This window comes from Mustela nigripes, chromosome 3, assembly GCF_022355385.1.
Source record: "Mustela nigripes isolate SB6536 chromosome 3, MUSNIG.SB6536, whole genome shotgun sequence".
Taxonomy (NCBI): domain Eukaryota; kingdom Metazoa; phylum Chordata; class Mammalia; order Carnivora; family Mustelidae; genus Mustela; species Mustela nigripes.
This window is the reverse complement of record NC_081559.1, coordinates 76,368,387-76,383,937: the sequence shown is the minus strand read 5'-3', so window position 1 is coordinate 76,383,937 and position 15,551 is coordinate 76,368,387. Positions and strand designations below refer to the sequence as shown.

General features: G+C 38.4%; 2 protein-coding genes across 2 annotated transcripts in view; both read right to left on the bottom strand.

Moving 5' to 3' along the window:
- Window positions 1-1,700: 1,700 nt before the first annotated feature.
- The window catches only part of PPP1R1C (protein phosphatase 1 regulatory inhibitor subunit 1C), a 63,184-nt gene continuing 49,333 nt past the window's right edge, over window positions 1,701-15,551 (bottom strand). Inside the window, exons 3-5 of the mRNA XM_059395493.1 lie at window positions 6,029-6,066; window positions 3,895-3,955; window positions 1,701-1,759 (exon numbers count right to left, since the gene is read on the bottom strand). Of these exons, the coding sequence (XP_059251476.1) occupies window positions 1,701-1,759; window positions 3,895-3,955; window positions 6,029-6,066 (158 nt within the window). The remainder of the gene's footprint in view (window positions 1,760-3,894; window positions 3,956-6,028; window positions 6,067-15,551) is intronic.
- LOC132013337 (mitochondrial-processing peptidase subunit alpha-like) lies at window positions 7,866-8,706 on the bottom strand. Its single transcript, XM_059392989.1, is given in 3 exon segments — window positions 7,866-8,212; window positions 8,215-8,324; window positions 8,537-8,706. Coding segments are annotated over 3 exon segments (627 nt in total).

Below are 15,551 nucleotides of genomic sequence, written 5' to 3'. Positions count from 1 at the left end.
TCCCGCCTCTCTGCCTACTTGTGATCTCTGTCTGTCAAATAAATAAATAAAATATTAAAAAAAAAAAAGCCTCTACCTTTGGCTCAGGTCTGATCCCAGGGTCCTGGAATAGAGCGCCACATTGGGCTCTCTGCTCAGCAGGAAGCCTGCCGTCTCCCTCTCTCTCTGCCTACTTGTGATCTTTATCTGTCAAATAAATAAATAAAATCTTTTAAAAAAAATTAAAAAAAAAAAAAAAAAAGAAGTTGCCACAAGGGAGCCTAGGTAGCTCAGCTGGCTGACTCTTGATTTTGGCTCAGGTCATGAACTCGGGGTTGTGAGATCAAGCCCCTGAGATGGGCTCCATCCTCAGGAGGGAACCTGTTAAAAATGTTCTCTCTCCCTCTCCCTCTGTCTTCCTCTCAGTCTCCCTGCTCATACTCACTTGCATGCTCTCTCTCTAAAATAAATAAATAAAAATCTTAAAAAAAAAAAAATTGTCACAGCCACCCCAGCCTTTGGCAACCACCACCCTGATCAGTTAGCAGCCATCAATATGGAGGTAAGATCCTCCACCAGAAAAAGACTATGGCTTGCTGAAAACTGAGACAATGGTTAGTAATTTTTAGCAATAAAGCATTTTCAAATGAAGGCCTATATATTATTTGTTTAGACATAATTCTATTGTGCACTTAATAGACTACACTATAGTGTAAGCATAGCTTTTATATGCACTGGAGAATACAAAAATTCATTTGATTTGCTTTATTGCAGTGATTTAGAACATGCCTGTATATCCTGGCAAAGAGATGATTGTGATTTGAAATATGCTTGTGATATCAGAGATAAGAGAAGACAGAAGATGGGAGAAGAGAGAGGATGGGAGAGATAAGAGATACCAATGGGGGAAACCTATAAGAGCTAGTTTTCTACTATTGAAGAGAGTGAAGGAGAGGGAGGACCCCTGGAAGCTCTCAGAACTCAGCAATATTCAGCTAAGCAGATGGATATTCCACTTGCTGAGAAGGGAAACAGTGCAAGACAAACTGATTTGATGCTGAGAAGATTCAAAAGTCAGTCGTGAACATATTAATTTTGATCTCATTATCTCTTTGATCTCCATGAGACATGTTAGGTAGGTGATTGGATATTTGAGTCTGGTCAATCTTTGGACTTGCTGCAGCAGAATCACTTGGAACTTTTGATTATCTGTCTCTACCTTAGGCCTAATACTGGAATCCTCAAGAGGACATAGCCAGAGTAATACCCTGAGTTTAGATGCAGTGGAAAAAATTCAGTCATCACTTGACTAGTTAACATTTAAGCTCCTTGAACACACTGAATACCTATAATGTTATGAATAGAAAGACAGCCAGACCAAGTACTAAATCTGTTATTACATTCTAAGAATAAATGTGCTGGACAAACCATGAAACACCTCTGAAGGAAGAGAGCCATATAAAGATTCTTCTTTTTACATTGCCATATTTGTATCAGATGGTGCTGCCACCTTGGCCACAAACTAATTGATCCAAGTACCAGGCCCTAAAAGGCAACCACCCAATGATTCCCGTGGTCCTTGAGATGATCTCTTAAGACCTCAGCCCAAATGATCCACCATTCTGGATGGTAATTAATTTACCAAATCATATTTTCCTCTTTGATGAGAGGGAAGGGGAATGGGAAAAATTAAAACTAGAAAAACAGAAGCATTTGGATAATTAGATCTGGACATGTCTCTGTTTCCTGAAACCTGGTGGAGACATAAGTACCACTGTTACTGAAAGAGAAAAATTAAATGCACTTAGGAGATAGGAGACTAATCTGTCCATGCATTAATTGAAATAGAAATAGGTGGTATGTAGCATCTCTCCCTTCCTGCCACTTTGGTCTCTGTACCTGGTAATTCCTCACAATTGAGCAAACGAAGGGAGAAGGAAGGAATTTGGCCAGTTTGTTTTTGTTTTGTTTGTTTTGTTGTATTTTGCTTTGTTCTACTAACCAGTTATTTGCTAGGTCTTTCATGAAGTCCTAGTTGGCCTTTTTGTCAGAGTAATTTTTTTAGAACTAGTTAATCACTACTGCTGAGGCTTTGCTCTCCCAGCAAACTTTTTTTTTTTATACTCAATAATGTATAATGATGTTCCACTGCAATTTGAAGAATTACACATTTCAGAGCAATTGTATTATTGTATTTAGCATCTCAATAACATTTCCTATGCTAATTCATCTTTCTTATGATTGAAGCTTCTTAATGTGCTCACAATGCACCATATGTTACCATAGCTTAATTTTGTCTTGAAATATTCATTTCTAGCTCTTGGGGACAGGTAGACTGAATAAAACATGTGGATTTGGCTTTTTCTTTCTCTTCCCACCTTTTTTTTTTTTTTTTAATATATCAGAAGCAGGAGATTTATCCAGGTATTTACTAGTTATAAATGAGGGCCTAAGTGGCTTGTAATAACACCCTGGTAGCCTCTTGAAAGAATTACTGTGCTTTCCCAAGCCTTTAACTCATGACCAAAATGACTGTCACTGAATGGCCATCTTGGAGGGACAGACAGTAGTAAAGTAAAGTCACATGTTAAAATATGCAATATGACTAACTTCCCTAAATGTTAGGATCCCACATTCTTATGATATTTGAGAGCTAAATATAATGAAAGCCCTTGGGGCTTTCATTTTAAGAATTTCCTTTAAAAATAATATTATTATCCTCTGAGGACAGGAGAACAGTATTACTTTATTTAGTTAAGCCATCCTAAAATAGAACAGAGGAAATCATTAAATAGTGAACATATATCTTTTACTCTTTCCCATTCATGCCAAAACTGTTGTGTCTTAAAAATACAAGATGGCTTGCAATAGGAAATATATCTTCAAATAATGATATTTATCTTTGGAGAGGGAAGCCTGATACTCTCAATAATTACCCTAGAACAAAGTGCAATACTGATAACCGTATTATTTACTGCAGTCTTACAAACAAACAAACATGGTATTTTATAGCTACACAGGAAGGAAGTTTACCGAAAGCAGTTATTAATGTGTCCATTTATATTCTACCTCCCTGGAAAAAGCCTCACATCTAGAGAGAACACAGAGTGGAAAATTTCACTCCCGATGTAGACATCTCTCCAGACTCCAGAGGAAACTGCTCATCTGGCCTCTCTTGTGGTTGAAACTGAGCTTGATGAGCCACCGGGCCAACAGCCCAAGCGACAGACTGGAACAGGAGCTGCTGGACCGAGCACACTCTGCCTCATGTCAGGAACATTTTTGTGTGAGAAAGAAAAGAGGCTTTTCCTGGATCTGGTGTCAGTCAAAGTTCTAACATACTTAGATATTCTTTTAGCAGTTCTAGTTTTGGGGGAGAAATCTGGGAAAGTGCCAAGATCTGAGCTGGCAGTTTTAGTTGTTATTTGAATAGCTGTTATATAAACAGCTAAGTAGCTGGCTGATTGGGTTTCTTAGAGCTACACTTGACACAAGGCAAGGAGGCAACACTTTACATTAAATTTGCCCCCAATTCAAGTTATTCTACTTCACTAAGAAAAAAAATAGTAATGGTCTGGCACCATGGACAAGAGTAATTAGGGATTCTGCAAAGACCCCTTCAAGAAAATATGTGAGGAAGAGTAAAAGAAAAATCTTTGTCATTATCTTGGAAAATGAAAATTTCCAGACTGAAATTCTGAGACATCTCTACTTATTCCTTCTTTAGCTACCCATTTTACTCTTGATGAAACTTAAGTTATAAGTGGATAAAATATCTTATCAAAAGTCTCATTATTAAGTTGTAGAGCTTAGACTAGATCCAGCTTATAATCAAGCACTTGGTCAAGAAAACAGGCAGACTGCCAGCCATGAATTTAACACTCACAGCAACCCGAAACAGTACCTGAACAGTACCTTTCATGGCTGGTGGTGTGTACACGCTCTGCTTCCTTTGCTTTGGGGATGCATTTTGTGACTGTGGACAAAGAGCAAAGAGGAAAAGAATTATTTGAATAAAAATTAGCCCTGTGAGGGAAATAAACACTGTGCCATATTTCAAATAGCTTTCTGATTCCCCCTATTATGATATATAACTCAAACCAATGAGAAATTACAGACATGTTCGCTGACAGCACAGTTTTAAGAGATATATAAAGTGATTTTATCATAAAAATCTTCATCGCAGTCTTAAAATTACTCTTTTTTGTCACCTAGTATTATTCATTTATTTTTAAAAGAAAGAAAAAAAGAGACACCAATCTCTTTTGAGAAAAAAAAAAAAAAAAAAACACACACAACTCCAGAACAATGTATACTCCAAAAGCTATGTCCATGGGATAGCTATACCTGCTCATAGGAGTTTTGAGTGGTTCTGGTTAGATAATGAGAGCTTTGGTATGTAATATCAATTATAAACTTCTGGAATTGATACGTTCAAGTTAACATCTACATTTACTTGGAATTACAATGTTGAGATAATATTCTCTTCTATTTTCAACAGATAAATAAGTCTTTTCCTAACAAAACTGGTGTGTAATACTCTCACCTACATACACTAGATCAGGGCTGAATGATTGATGAGAGAATAAAATTACAAAAATTGGAACAAAAAACACATGTCATGGTTAAAACCACAAACTAATCATATATATATGAATATAAAAATAATAGTATTTATTATGATAAAATACATATATGTGGTCTACATCCCAATCAGATTATGTCAAAGTTTCCTTTTTCATAGTGTATTGATTTATATTTCAATGTGTAAAGGCAGTGGTCTTAATCAATGAGCTTTCATGTCTGGATCATTTTTGCTTTAAAAAGGTCAGGAATAAATATTTACAAGACTTTTTTGGGAATTATTCTAGGAAAAACTAGAAACTGCTTCATTGACAGTACATAGAATTTAAGTTATCTTCCCTTATACACACTAAAGGTTATTTGCCCTTGAAAGTATCATCCAGATACACTTGCTTAATGCAAAAACAATACATTAAAAAGTAAAAAAAAAAAAAAAAAAAAAAAATCAACCAATAGTTGTTTAATCTATATCAGCCAAACAAATAGTACAAGCAAATTTCTCCAAGACAGAATGTTTCAGTACCACCAGTTCATTATGCACAGGTATAGACAGAGTGACACTATGTTAATGTTCAACGTGTGGAACATCCCTTTACTGTATTCAGTCTCATCTGGTTGATTTCAAAAAGTAATAACTTTTTGGATTTCTCACATGTTTATTTCTATATACACACTCAAAGATCAAGTAGAAAATTAATCCTACAGAAAAGTTTGTTTAGTACCACGTAGTAAAACTTATCAAGCAATAAAAACTGCTTTATATGTATGTAAGAGTTCAGTTGTCAAGGCATTTTCACATACACAATCTCATTAAATTTTTAGAAAATCTCAAGAGATACTATTCGGTATTTTGTTCTTTCTACATTTTCCTCCGGGTATTGCTCTATGCCTAACTAATACAGCCACAGAATTGACTCATACGTCTGCAGACTGGTCAATAGTTGTTCTATTTTTGAGCATAATTTACTCACTTCCTTTTATCTAATATATTTTATATTATCAGCTCCGCAAGCTTCCCCTGGTTCCTATTTTCCATCTGAACTCCCCCATGTGTATGTTAACCTCTAGCCTCAAGGTCTTCTCTTGGCTTCACATACCAGAAGACACTTTCAGAGGGCCTGCTCCCCCATTTTCTTGCTCTAGGACTCCAACATTGGCAGGCCCTAGCCTGTAGTTGGTCATAAACAACTAGTCACTAAATTAAAAATATCAATACTATTATCTTGTCACGTAAAGCAAAGGTTTATTTTACAAGGTTTTTCAGGGGTTGGCATTTCATAGGTCGAGAACAAAAGTAGCACAGAGGCAGAGAATTAATAACCTCATTTTACTGTTTCTTCAGTCAGGAAAAGCAAAGTAGTTTTTATATCAGTTGTACTGATGTATTTTATAAAACATTAAGCCTACCTAATTATGTTTCTAATTGATTTGAATACCTATTTATACAAAATATAAGAAAACTTACTTCGGCTTGGGTGTTGGTCACCTTCTTGTCATCTATTTCTGCAAAAGAAGTAGAAATATTTCATTAGAAAGATGATTTCTTCTTTATAATATGCATATTAACATTTTTGGCAATTTGATAAAAATAATTAAATAATCTCCTTTTTTTAAAGACTTTATTTATTTGACAGAGAGGCAGAGAGCACAAACAGTGGGAGTGGCAGGCAGAGGGAGAGGGAGAAGCAGACTTCCCGCTAAGCAAGGAGCCCTGTGTGTGGCTTGATCCCAGGACCACAGGATCATGACCTGAGTCAAAGGCAGATGCTTGGCTACCCAGGTGCCCTGCCTTATGTTTGTTTAATCTCTGTGGCTTAGGGAAAGGGGGCAGAAGAAGATGGTTTTCTTTTGAGATAATCTTTTCCTTAAGTTTTTTAAAAAAGCATTAAAAAAAAAAGGCATATCTCTTGAAATTCCAAATTGCCCTCCTTCCAGTAATCCAGAAAGGAAATCAGGGAAATGGCTCTTGAATCAACTGTTGGTGTCATCAACCTCACAGTTTTAAGGCATAAACAACCTCCTTTGTGAATTTTGCTGCCAGTCTGCTCACTGTAGCTTGTCAAATTTTCCCAAGCTGGGCACTAAGCTAAACAAAGCTCCTTTTCCATTCTGTCCTATCACTCTGACTCTGACAGTGGCAGCACCCTCTTTTCCATATGCCCCTGAAAAGAATGTTACTTTGTCAGAAATATTTCTTATAACAAACCTAGGGAAATGTGTAGGCTATCTCTATAAAAAGGAAATGTGAGGAGGAGGAGAGAGGAGTAAGAGGTACTCATGTATTGCCCTTCGATGGGTGGAGGACCTCTAGGCTGAGTTTCTTTCATACTCTACATGGATCTTGATATTTTTTTTAAATTTTTTATTTTTGACATTTTTTTTTAACATTTAAATGTTTAGTTGACTTCCTTAAAACATCTCTCTCTCTCTCTTATCTGTACTGCAGAGGCTGGATTTCTCTACATTTCAAAAAATAGGACTTGAAGGGGAACCTGTGTGGCTCAGTCAGTTAATTGTCCCACTCTTGATCTCAGCTCAGGTCTTGATCTCAGGGTCATGAGCTCAAGCCCCAAGTTGGGCTTCACCCTGGGCATGGAGCCTACTTAAAAAAGGAAAGAAATAGGACTTGGAGACTCTCTTCTCCAACCAAACTGCAGCCAGATGTTGTGCAATCCCTGACTGCCAGGTCCCAAGGACTACTGCAGCATCGCAACTCCTGGAAGTGGTCAATGTGGATTTCCATTTGGGACCCCTGACAGGGGAAGGGGGTGATCGTTCAAACTTGCAAACCACAAAGTTATCTTATATTGCCAAAGCCATCTGACTTCAACTCTCCTGAAACATCCAGACATGTAGAAACTTAGTCTGCTACCTTTTAAAATGTTCACAGGCTTTGCCGTTACTCCAGCCAGCAACTGTAAGAAACCCTGCCCTACGCTGGGCAGGGCTGACTGGCCCTCCAGTCCCTGTGAGGAGGCAGTCTGGTGCTGGCTGTCACAATGGTAGCTGCTAATCTCAGGGAACATAGGAGAGAAGTCGGAACACTAACCTGGTTTTCCTACAGAAGGCTGCGTTTAACCTTCTTGCACTTTATCCTAATGTTCGCTTCAGTGGGAAGGTAAACATTTTATTCCACTGAGTGGCATATTTAATACTGAAGGCAGGATATTGAGCTGTGCTCAGTGGCAATAAATTTGGTCAAGTTTAAGAAAAAAGTCCTAGACTTTGCACCGCGTAGGAATTTTGGCAATAAATTCACATCCAAAGAAACATGCCTCAACATGGGCTCTTGTCTACAGCTCTTATCTGGGTGGGATCTTGGAGGGCCTCCAACCAGAAGAACCCAGATGTCCTGCACAGGTGTGTCTTCGCTCCACAATGCAGCCGGAGGGCTTGAGAGTCAGCAGGTCAGTCAAATCCCCTGGAGCGGCCACTGCAGGCTTCCCGCAGAACATTTCAGAAACAACTCTCTGGCCGTCTTCTAGCTTCGCATTGCACGGGAGTATGCACAGGTCTGGGGGCAGCTTTCTGGAACGGGTCGGCAGTACCTGCCTCCCTACAACCTGGAAGATGTGTCTGCACTCCAGGTTCAGCATGAGCATGGACCAGAGCGGCGCCTTGGTTCGCTCCAGCGCCACCACCCACACATTCCAGCCATTAAACTGAATTTCTTCGGGATGATTTCCACCGTGCTTCGAACCTGTCCAGGGTCGGCCCAGGCAGGGACGCACATGAACCTCTCCAGGTCCGTGTCTCCGTAGCTGTGTGAGTGTGTGTTTGGGGAAGGGGGGGGGTGTTACTGGGGGGGTGGGGGACACGCAGTGATGCCTGTTGAGCATACGGACGTAGAGCCTGGCTGACACTCCCATGCTGAGCCGCTGACCTGTGTGAGCTCGGGGAACCGGCAGGGCCCGGGCTGACGTTGGACAAGTCGTTTTCCAGCCTGCAACCTCTGGCAATGGACTATTAATACCGATCTGTTCGCTTCCTCAGCCTCCTCACAGGCCCAGGCCCAATGGGTTCCCGGGAGGTACTTCCTGGCGCATTGCACCAGCTGCGCATGCTCCGACGCACCCCAGCCCGCCCGGTGGGGTCTGGGGTGTGGTTAGTAGTTTGTGAGGAATGAAGGGCTTCACCCTCCATCTTCGCTGTGTTTTCTGTGGCACAGAAACGGTGGAGACCCACTGTGTTCCGGTGAGCGGCTTCAGGAATCCCTTCGGGGAGAATTGGTTCTGGGTCGGGTCGCCTATGGAGGGCCTCCCGCTCGGATGGACAGGTGTTTGCGTCTTCCCCAGTGAGCCTGGAGTGTGGGAGCACGCGGGCAACAAGCCTGCCGCGGTGTGCCGGCCTCTACCGTCAGCTGACGCGGCGCACGCGGCGCTCTCGACGCCTGCAGGGCCACAGAGAAGAGCCCGCGCTTTTCCAAGGTAAGCAGACCTTGTCCTTCGCGCAGATCCACCAGAAGGTGAAAATGCCAGTTTTTCCACTAAGCTCTTTTGCCGCCGATCTCTATACTGAATCAGGAAGAATGCCTCCCGTTCAAAATTGTCCGCGCGTGTGTGGGGAGGCCACCCGGAAGCGAGCTATCCGTTGTGATTACTTCAGTTTCAAACTTGTCCTGTCCATCTCCTGGAGCCAAAATGGGCGTGGGCACGGCGGGTAAGGGTGAAGAGAGTGGGGTACTGGGGAAAAGCACCGCCGCTGCTGACTTGTGTGGGTGCGCCGGCTCCAGAGCCTGCCTCCCGCTGCCTCCCCCACTTTAGCCGCCATGGTGTGTGTGGAGGGGTGGGTCTCCCCGCCTCTTGACTTACTGGCCCAGTTACCCTTTCCTGCCTCTTAGGTGAGTGCCAAAGCCTAGAGACTGAGTCCGTGGTCCGAAAACTGAATGAGTTCATCAAAGAATAACCGCCTGACAGTGATATAGATCTGCATTTACTGACATGAAAACATATACTGTGTAGATTGAAAGGATTTCAAAACTATACATATGTAATTTTTATTTCATGAAGTATAGATAAACTATCTGGAGAGAGGCGATAGGGAAATGCCTGTATATTCATAGGATATAGTCAGTATTGTAACTGTGGTACCTCTCGATGATTCAGTAACTCGTTCTGTGTCTCTATCTGCACTGATTCTTATTCTAGTGAACCTGCGTTACTTTCATAATGAAAAACTATGTGTATCATGTGGATATATAGAAACACATATATGTAGTAAAATTTCTATGTAAGGTCACAGTGGTGTTTCATATAGCAAGAGACGACCAAAATAGACAAACAGCAAATAAATTAATTAAATAAATCTAAAAAATAAAAAATAGATAAGCAGCTAGAATGAATAGTGTATGGATATGGGTATGGATAGATAAGCAGCTAGAATGAATAATAGTGATTATTCATTCTAATTTAATGTTTTGAGTACTAGATTTTTAGAAGTTATGAAACCTCCTAATAAATTTACCCTCCCTTTATAGGGGTAGGCAAACAAATTATTGGCTGCGGACAGCAATCACAATTGTTTGGTAGAATCACTGGAAGTATCTGGGTGATTATCAGATAGCTGTGACTATACTAAGTTGAGCAATTCTATCAATGCAGAATCTTTTGCTATCATCTTTTAAGTAAATGTCAAATATGATCCATTTCAACAATGCATGTATTATGATCCATTGGATTGTTAAATGCCAGTGGTGTTTCTTTCCTTTTCTTTTCTTTTTCTTTCTTTTTCTTTTTTTTTTTTTTTTTAAGTCTGTTTATTTCTTTTAGAGAATACAGAGGGAAGGGACAGAAGTAGAGGGAGAGAGAAGCTCAAGAAAACTCCACCCTGAGCTGGAGATTACGATGGGCTCCATCTCAGACCCTGAGGTCACAACCTGAGCTGAGACCAAGAGTCAGAGGCATAACCTAATGTACCACTCAGGCACTCCGACCAGTGGTGTTTCTTAATATTTTGTTTATTCCCTGGGAGTTTTCAGAATTCAGCCCATGACTCAGAACCTATTGCTTTAAGGACAAAATGGTATCTAGTCATTCAGCCTTGTGCTTTCCTGCTGTATGACTAAAACACACACTAAAACAGTGTCTTTCCAAGGCAACTGTGTAGACTTCATTTGTTGTATAAGTCAATGAAAAAGGTTTTTATTCTTCTTGGTTCATTTTTCTTATTAATATTTGTCTTGAACAGATTAGGTTAGCCAGGTAAAAGTCCTTTTTAAAAAAACACAGAATTTTGTTTTACATTACAAGTCTGTTTCGTATGACTCCAAAATAGCTTATATTTCCTCTACTCTGAATTTTGGAGGAGTATCAAAAAAAGAAACATAAATTACATTTTGTTTAGAATTCAAACATATGGTTTTTTCCCACTTCACTCATTTGAGGCTTGTTCTAATTAGCTGACAAAAATTTAGACTATTTTAGTCACCTGACAACAAATTAGAATCATATGTGTTTGTTATATGATTATATGATCATTTGATTTTACTGAAAATACTAGCACAAAAGAAAACTTCATATTTTGTGATTTCAGTTATTTCACACCAAAATACAAAAGCAGAAATAACTAATCCTAAAATGTAATAATTTCATATTAACCAGTTTACAAAATTTTAGGTTGAAGCAGCGAAGCAAATTCTGCTGTGTTGTTGCAATGATCTCACATTTGTTTTATTCATATGAGAGTGTCATAGGAAAGTAGTGGGGCCAGTCATCGTCCAGTTCAATAGAATTCACACACAATAATGGTGGTTTTGTGAAATTCAATCCTATTGTGTGTGATGCCAAGTCTCACTCTTACACACACACACCCCTAGCTAGATTATTTTATTTATCAAGGCATTCCTTTGGCATTGTCTAAACATAACTATTAACAGAAGAGTTAGAGCCAAATATGCCTGCTCAAACAGGAGGAAGGAAATTGAGATTTCCCAATATCCTTTTCTTTTTGTGGCTAAGACTGTAGGTTTGTTTTCACTGATTCTTACTTTATCTCACCAATTTGGCATGGAACGAGAGCTCTGGCCAGCTAAAGCATCTGCAGAATTTTATTATAAATATCAGTTTTGAATTTCTTTTGTGGTCAGTGGCACCCTCTTGATCCAGTGTGTACCCTCCATCATTTAACTGCAATGTGATAAATTCATTTTCCATAGGTTTTCTTCTTTGTCGCAGTTGCCATAAAAACTGTGCTTTAAGTTGTTAGTTGCCTGTGACTTTGTTGGAATAATAGATTAAGAAAAATCAGATTCTCTCATCCCTACTGTCTTTACCAAAGGAAGGTTCAGGAATGAACATTGGAATGGCATCTTTTAAATGTCTCTTTGCCGTCCACATTGAGGTTTCTATTGGATCATCTCCTTGTAGGGATACTTAAGATTGTCACTTGATGATCTAACTAGTACATATTTCTCTACTTAGGAAAATGGCTATAAAGTCAAGTGAAAAGAATTTTAAAATCTAGAAAAATTTTGTGTATAACCCCCATATTCTAGTTGGTCACCACACTATGACACCACCAAGTTTTCTGCTGTGTAGGTTTATTTCTATGATAAATTGAATGCTTATGTTACATTAACAAAAACCTGGGTAAATATTGATCCAAGATTCTTAATTTCCTATCAGTTAGGTGTTTTGTGATATGTGTAATTAAGTGTTCTATCCATTAACTTATAGCACTTTCCATAACTTTTATTAATAACTGAAAAAAATATTGCCTCTACCCCATATTAAGCAATCTAAGACAGTGCTTTTATAGACAGATCCTTCTAAAGGCAGTGATTGTAGGAGCAGAGGTCATTGACACCTGTATAAATTAATTAATTATATTAATTATTTATTATAAAATAATAAGCATATTATAATTAAACTATAATTATTCAAAGCCATCCCTTAAAATAAATCCTGGAAGAGAGATCATACTATTTTACTGGACTACCCTGCACCAAAAAAAAAAAAACACAAATAAATAAAAAGAAGACGAAGTAAAGTTTTTATATATTTTGCTAAAATTTGTGTTAGTGTCACTTAATCTTTTTCTACCAAATTTATCATTAAAATCATCAATCTATAATTGATGCTTTATAATTTTTAAAAAATATAATAAAAATATAATAGAGTATAAAGCATTGTATTATCACAGTTTTTAAAGTTTTATAAAATATTAACCATCCAGGGACACCTGGGTGGCTCAGTGGGTTAAGGCCTCTGCCTTTGGCTTGAGTTATGATCTTGGGGCCCGGGATGGAGCCCTGAGTCGGGCTCTCTGCTCGTCGGGGAGCCTGCTTCCCTTCCTCTCTCTCTGCCTGCCTCTCTGCCTAATTGTGATCTCTGTTTGTCAAATGAATAAATAAAAAAAAACTTTAAACAAACAAATATTAACCATCTGTCTTCACTAAACCTGACTTATTTTATATGCATCTTATATCCAAAAATGCATGGCTTGAATATATTTGAAGAGTGGGAATAGATATGAAGAGGTCATTTTTTTTGTCAACATTCACTCCTATATGCTAGTCAAATTTTTTATTAAAAATTTTTTTCTATTTGTTTTCTGAGGCAGTGAGACTCATCTAATGTATCTGTAGGAATTTTATATGCCTTCACAGCAAAGTTTGAACTGAAAAACAGAGGTCATATAAGTTTACAAGCCATGAAGACAAAGTAATAATGTCTTAACTAATTTTTTTTTTAATTTTTAAAGATGTTCATCAATGGAAATACTGCAGGTCGTGTGGTAATGATATTTAGTTACCAAGAAAAACCAGGACCAGCTCTTATGAACCTTACCACTTTTCCCTGGGTAGTTCTGTACTGAAAAATTCCCTCGTTAAACCACAGTATTCCAGCTGCCATAGTAAATGTTCCAAAAAGTTGATTTTTTACCTCTTCTACTAATCTATTAACAAGAGTGTAAAGACTACAATTGCATAGACTTTACACACTGGCCAACTTCTAAATTATTCTTTCCCATTTCTCAGGAACACTAATAACAAATTGAGTACAGAAAATTGCAGAATAAGTCTCATTCATGCACATGTTTTTCCCCCATTTTTTTTTTCTATCCTGTTGAGATAGTATTGAAGTGAATGCTGCATCTTTTCCCATCAAGTTCATCAGTAAAATTCAAAGTATTCAGATAAAGATAGCTTATTTTCACATCCAACCCATGTGTGTTGCTGGATTATGAAAGGCTTAGCTGTGGTTTTTGTTTTTGTTTAAAGTCAGAATGTACTTCCTTCTCTATGGGAAGCTTCTCTGAACATTCAGAGAGAATGTTTTTGATTCTCTCCTTTTTAAAGTTAGTCAAGGGAAAATATTTGACTGCTATAATACAATCTGGTTGAAACTGCAGTCAGGTGTGTTCTGGGACTCACACTCTAGGAAATGTATGCAAAGCATACCCAAATTGATAAATGATGTGGAAAAAAACCTTCTACATTAAAATATTTTTCTTTGAAATTACCTCTGAGCTTTGCATTTGTTTTATGTTTCACTTTATTAGAAAAATACAGGTACTGATTTATGAATGGCAAGTGAACAGGTATGATTAAATAAGGTAAAATTTGTATTTATTTTGTCAAGGGCCTAGAATAAGATAATTAAGCAAGGCTGTGTGATCAATCCATGACCTATTACCAGAGTCTGTCACTGATCAGAGAAGCAGTGAGGGTGCTATTATGAGTTAACATGTGGACAAGCAGAAGGTTACAGAGTGTGAAGTGGGTAGTAGAGGCAGCGTTTTTGTTCAAGACTAAACTTGAACAATGTCAGTAGATAGAGTTCTGAGAGGCAATTCAGCCCTAAAGACCAGAATTGGGGTTTCAGATTACAGTACAAGCTGGCAGGGTCATATAAGTAGGTGGTAAAAACCAACTTTCATAAAACTAAACATTAAGACCAGGGACACAGCCATTGAGAGTCTGGGCTGTTAGAGGATGTTTACTAAGAGACAATATAAATTATAAGGGATAATCACAGAGCTAGGAAAATAAACAGAACAACAACAACAACAAAAATACCTGCTTTAATATTAAACTTTGAGGTTTTGCTTGGGGTAGTATGTACTAGTTCGCAGCATGTCAGTGATACCATTTATTAGAACTAGAAAAGCAAGATAAATTCCAGAATGCATCAAGACCTGCAGAGCAACCTACAGAGATCAGAGACATTTCAGAGTGAAAGGCTGACAAGTCCTATTTGGCCACGGGCAGAGGGCCACTGCAGGAGAACAGAGAGAGAATCCAGAGATTTTGGTGATTGTGTGGGAGTAGAGCAATAAAATTGAAGACTTGCTCAGCATATCTTAACAGTTACATGTTACACTCCTTGTCTAATAAGTGGTGTTACCTGCTTTGGCAGAAAACTGGGGTACTGTCCTAGATCTTTAGTGTATTTGCAATCAACTTTTCTTTTAAATTTTTCCTAGCACTAATTTGTGGGGAAAAAAATTCTGTTCTGTAGAGGAGTAGCAATGGAGGAAAGCCATTTATAGCTTTCTTTTTGAAGTGCCCTAGAGATTTAATCACAAGGACATTGGTGCTATCTTTGACAGTCTCAGAAGGAATTTACCATCAAATATCTGAAAACAGCAGTGAAATCTAAATGATCACCTTTTAGCAGATTCTCTATTTTGGTATCTAACATATTTGAAGGTAGAACATCTTTCTTTCCAAAGACTCTTAGATCACAACTGTTGAGGAGATCATTTGTGCCTGTGCCTTACAGAGAAAGACAGAGTTAAAGACAGAAATTCTATGGATGGCTTTAGGTCCACTAGTTCAAAAACAGTCACTGACCCATGAGTCTTCAGGACTGAATAAGATAAATCATTTGCGAGTGAAAAAAATTGCCATGCACAACTCAGGTCTTCATTTTGTATGTGTCATTACCTTGTGGTTTTAGCATTCTATTAGCATAGAATCAGTCGGTCTAAAGTGCCAGAGAAATCTATCATGTATTTCTTACATAGAGTAGAGAACGAGGACACTC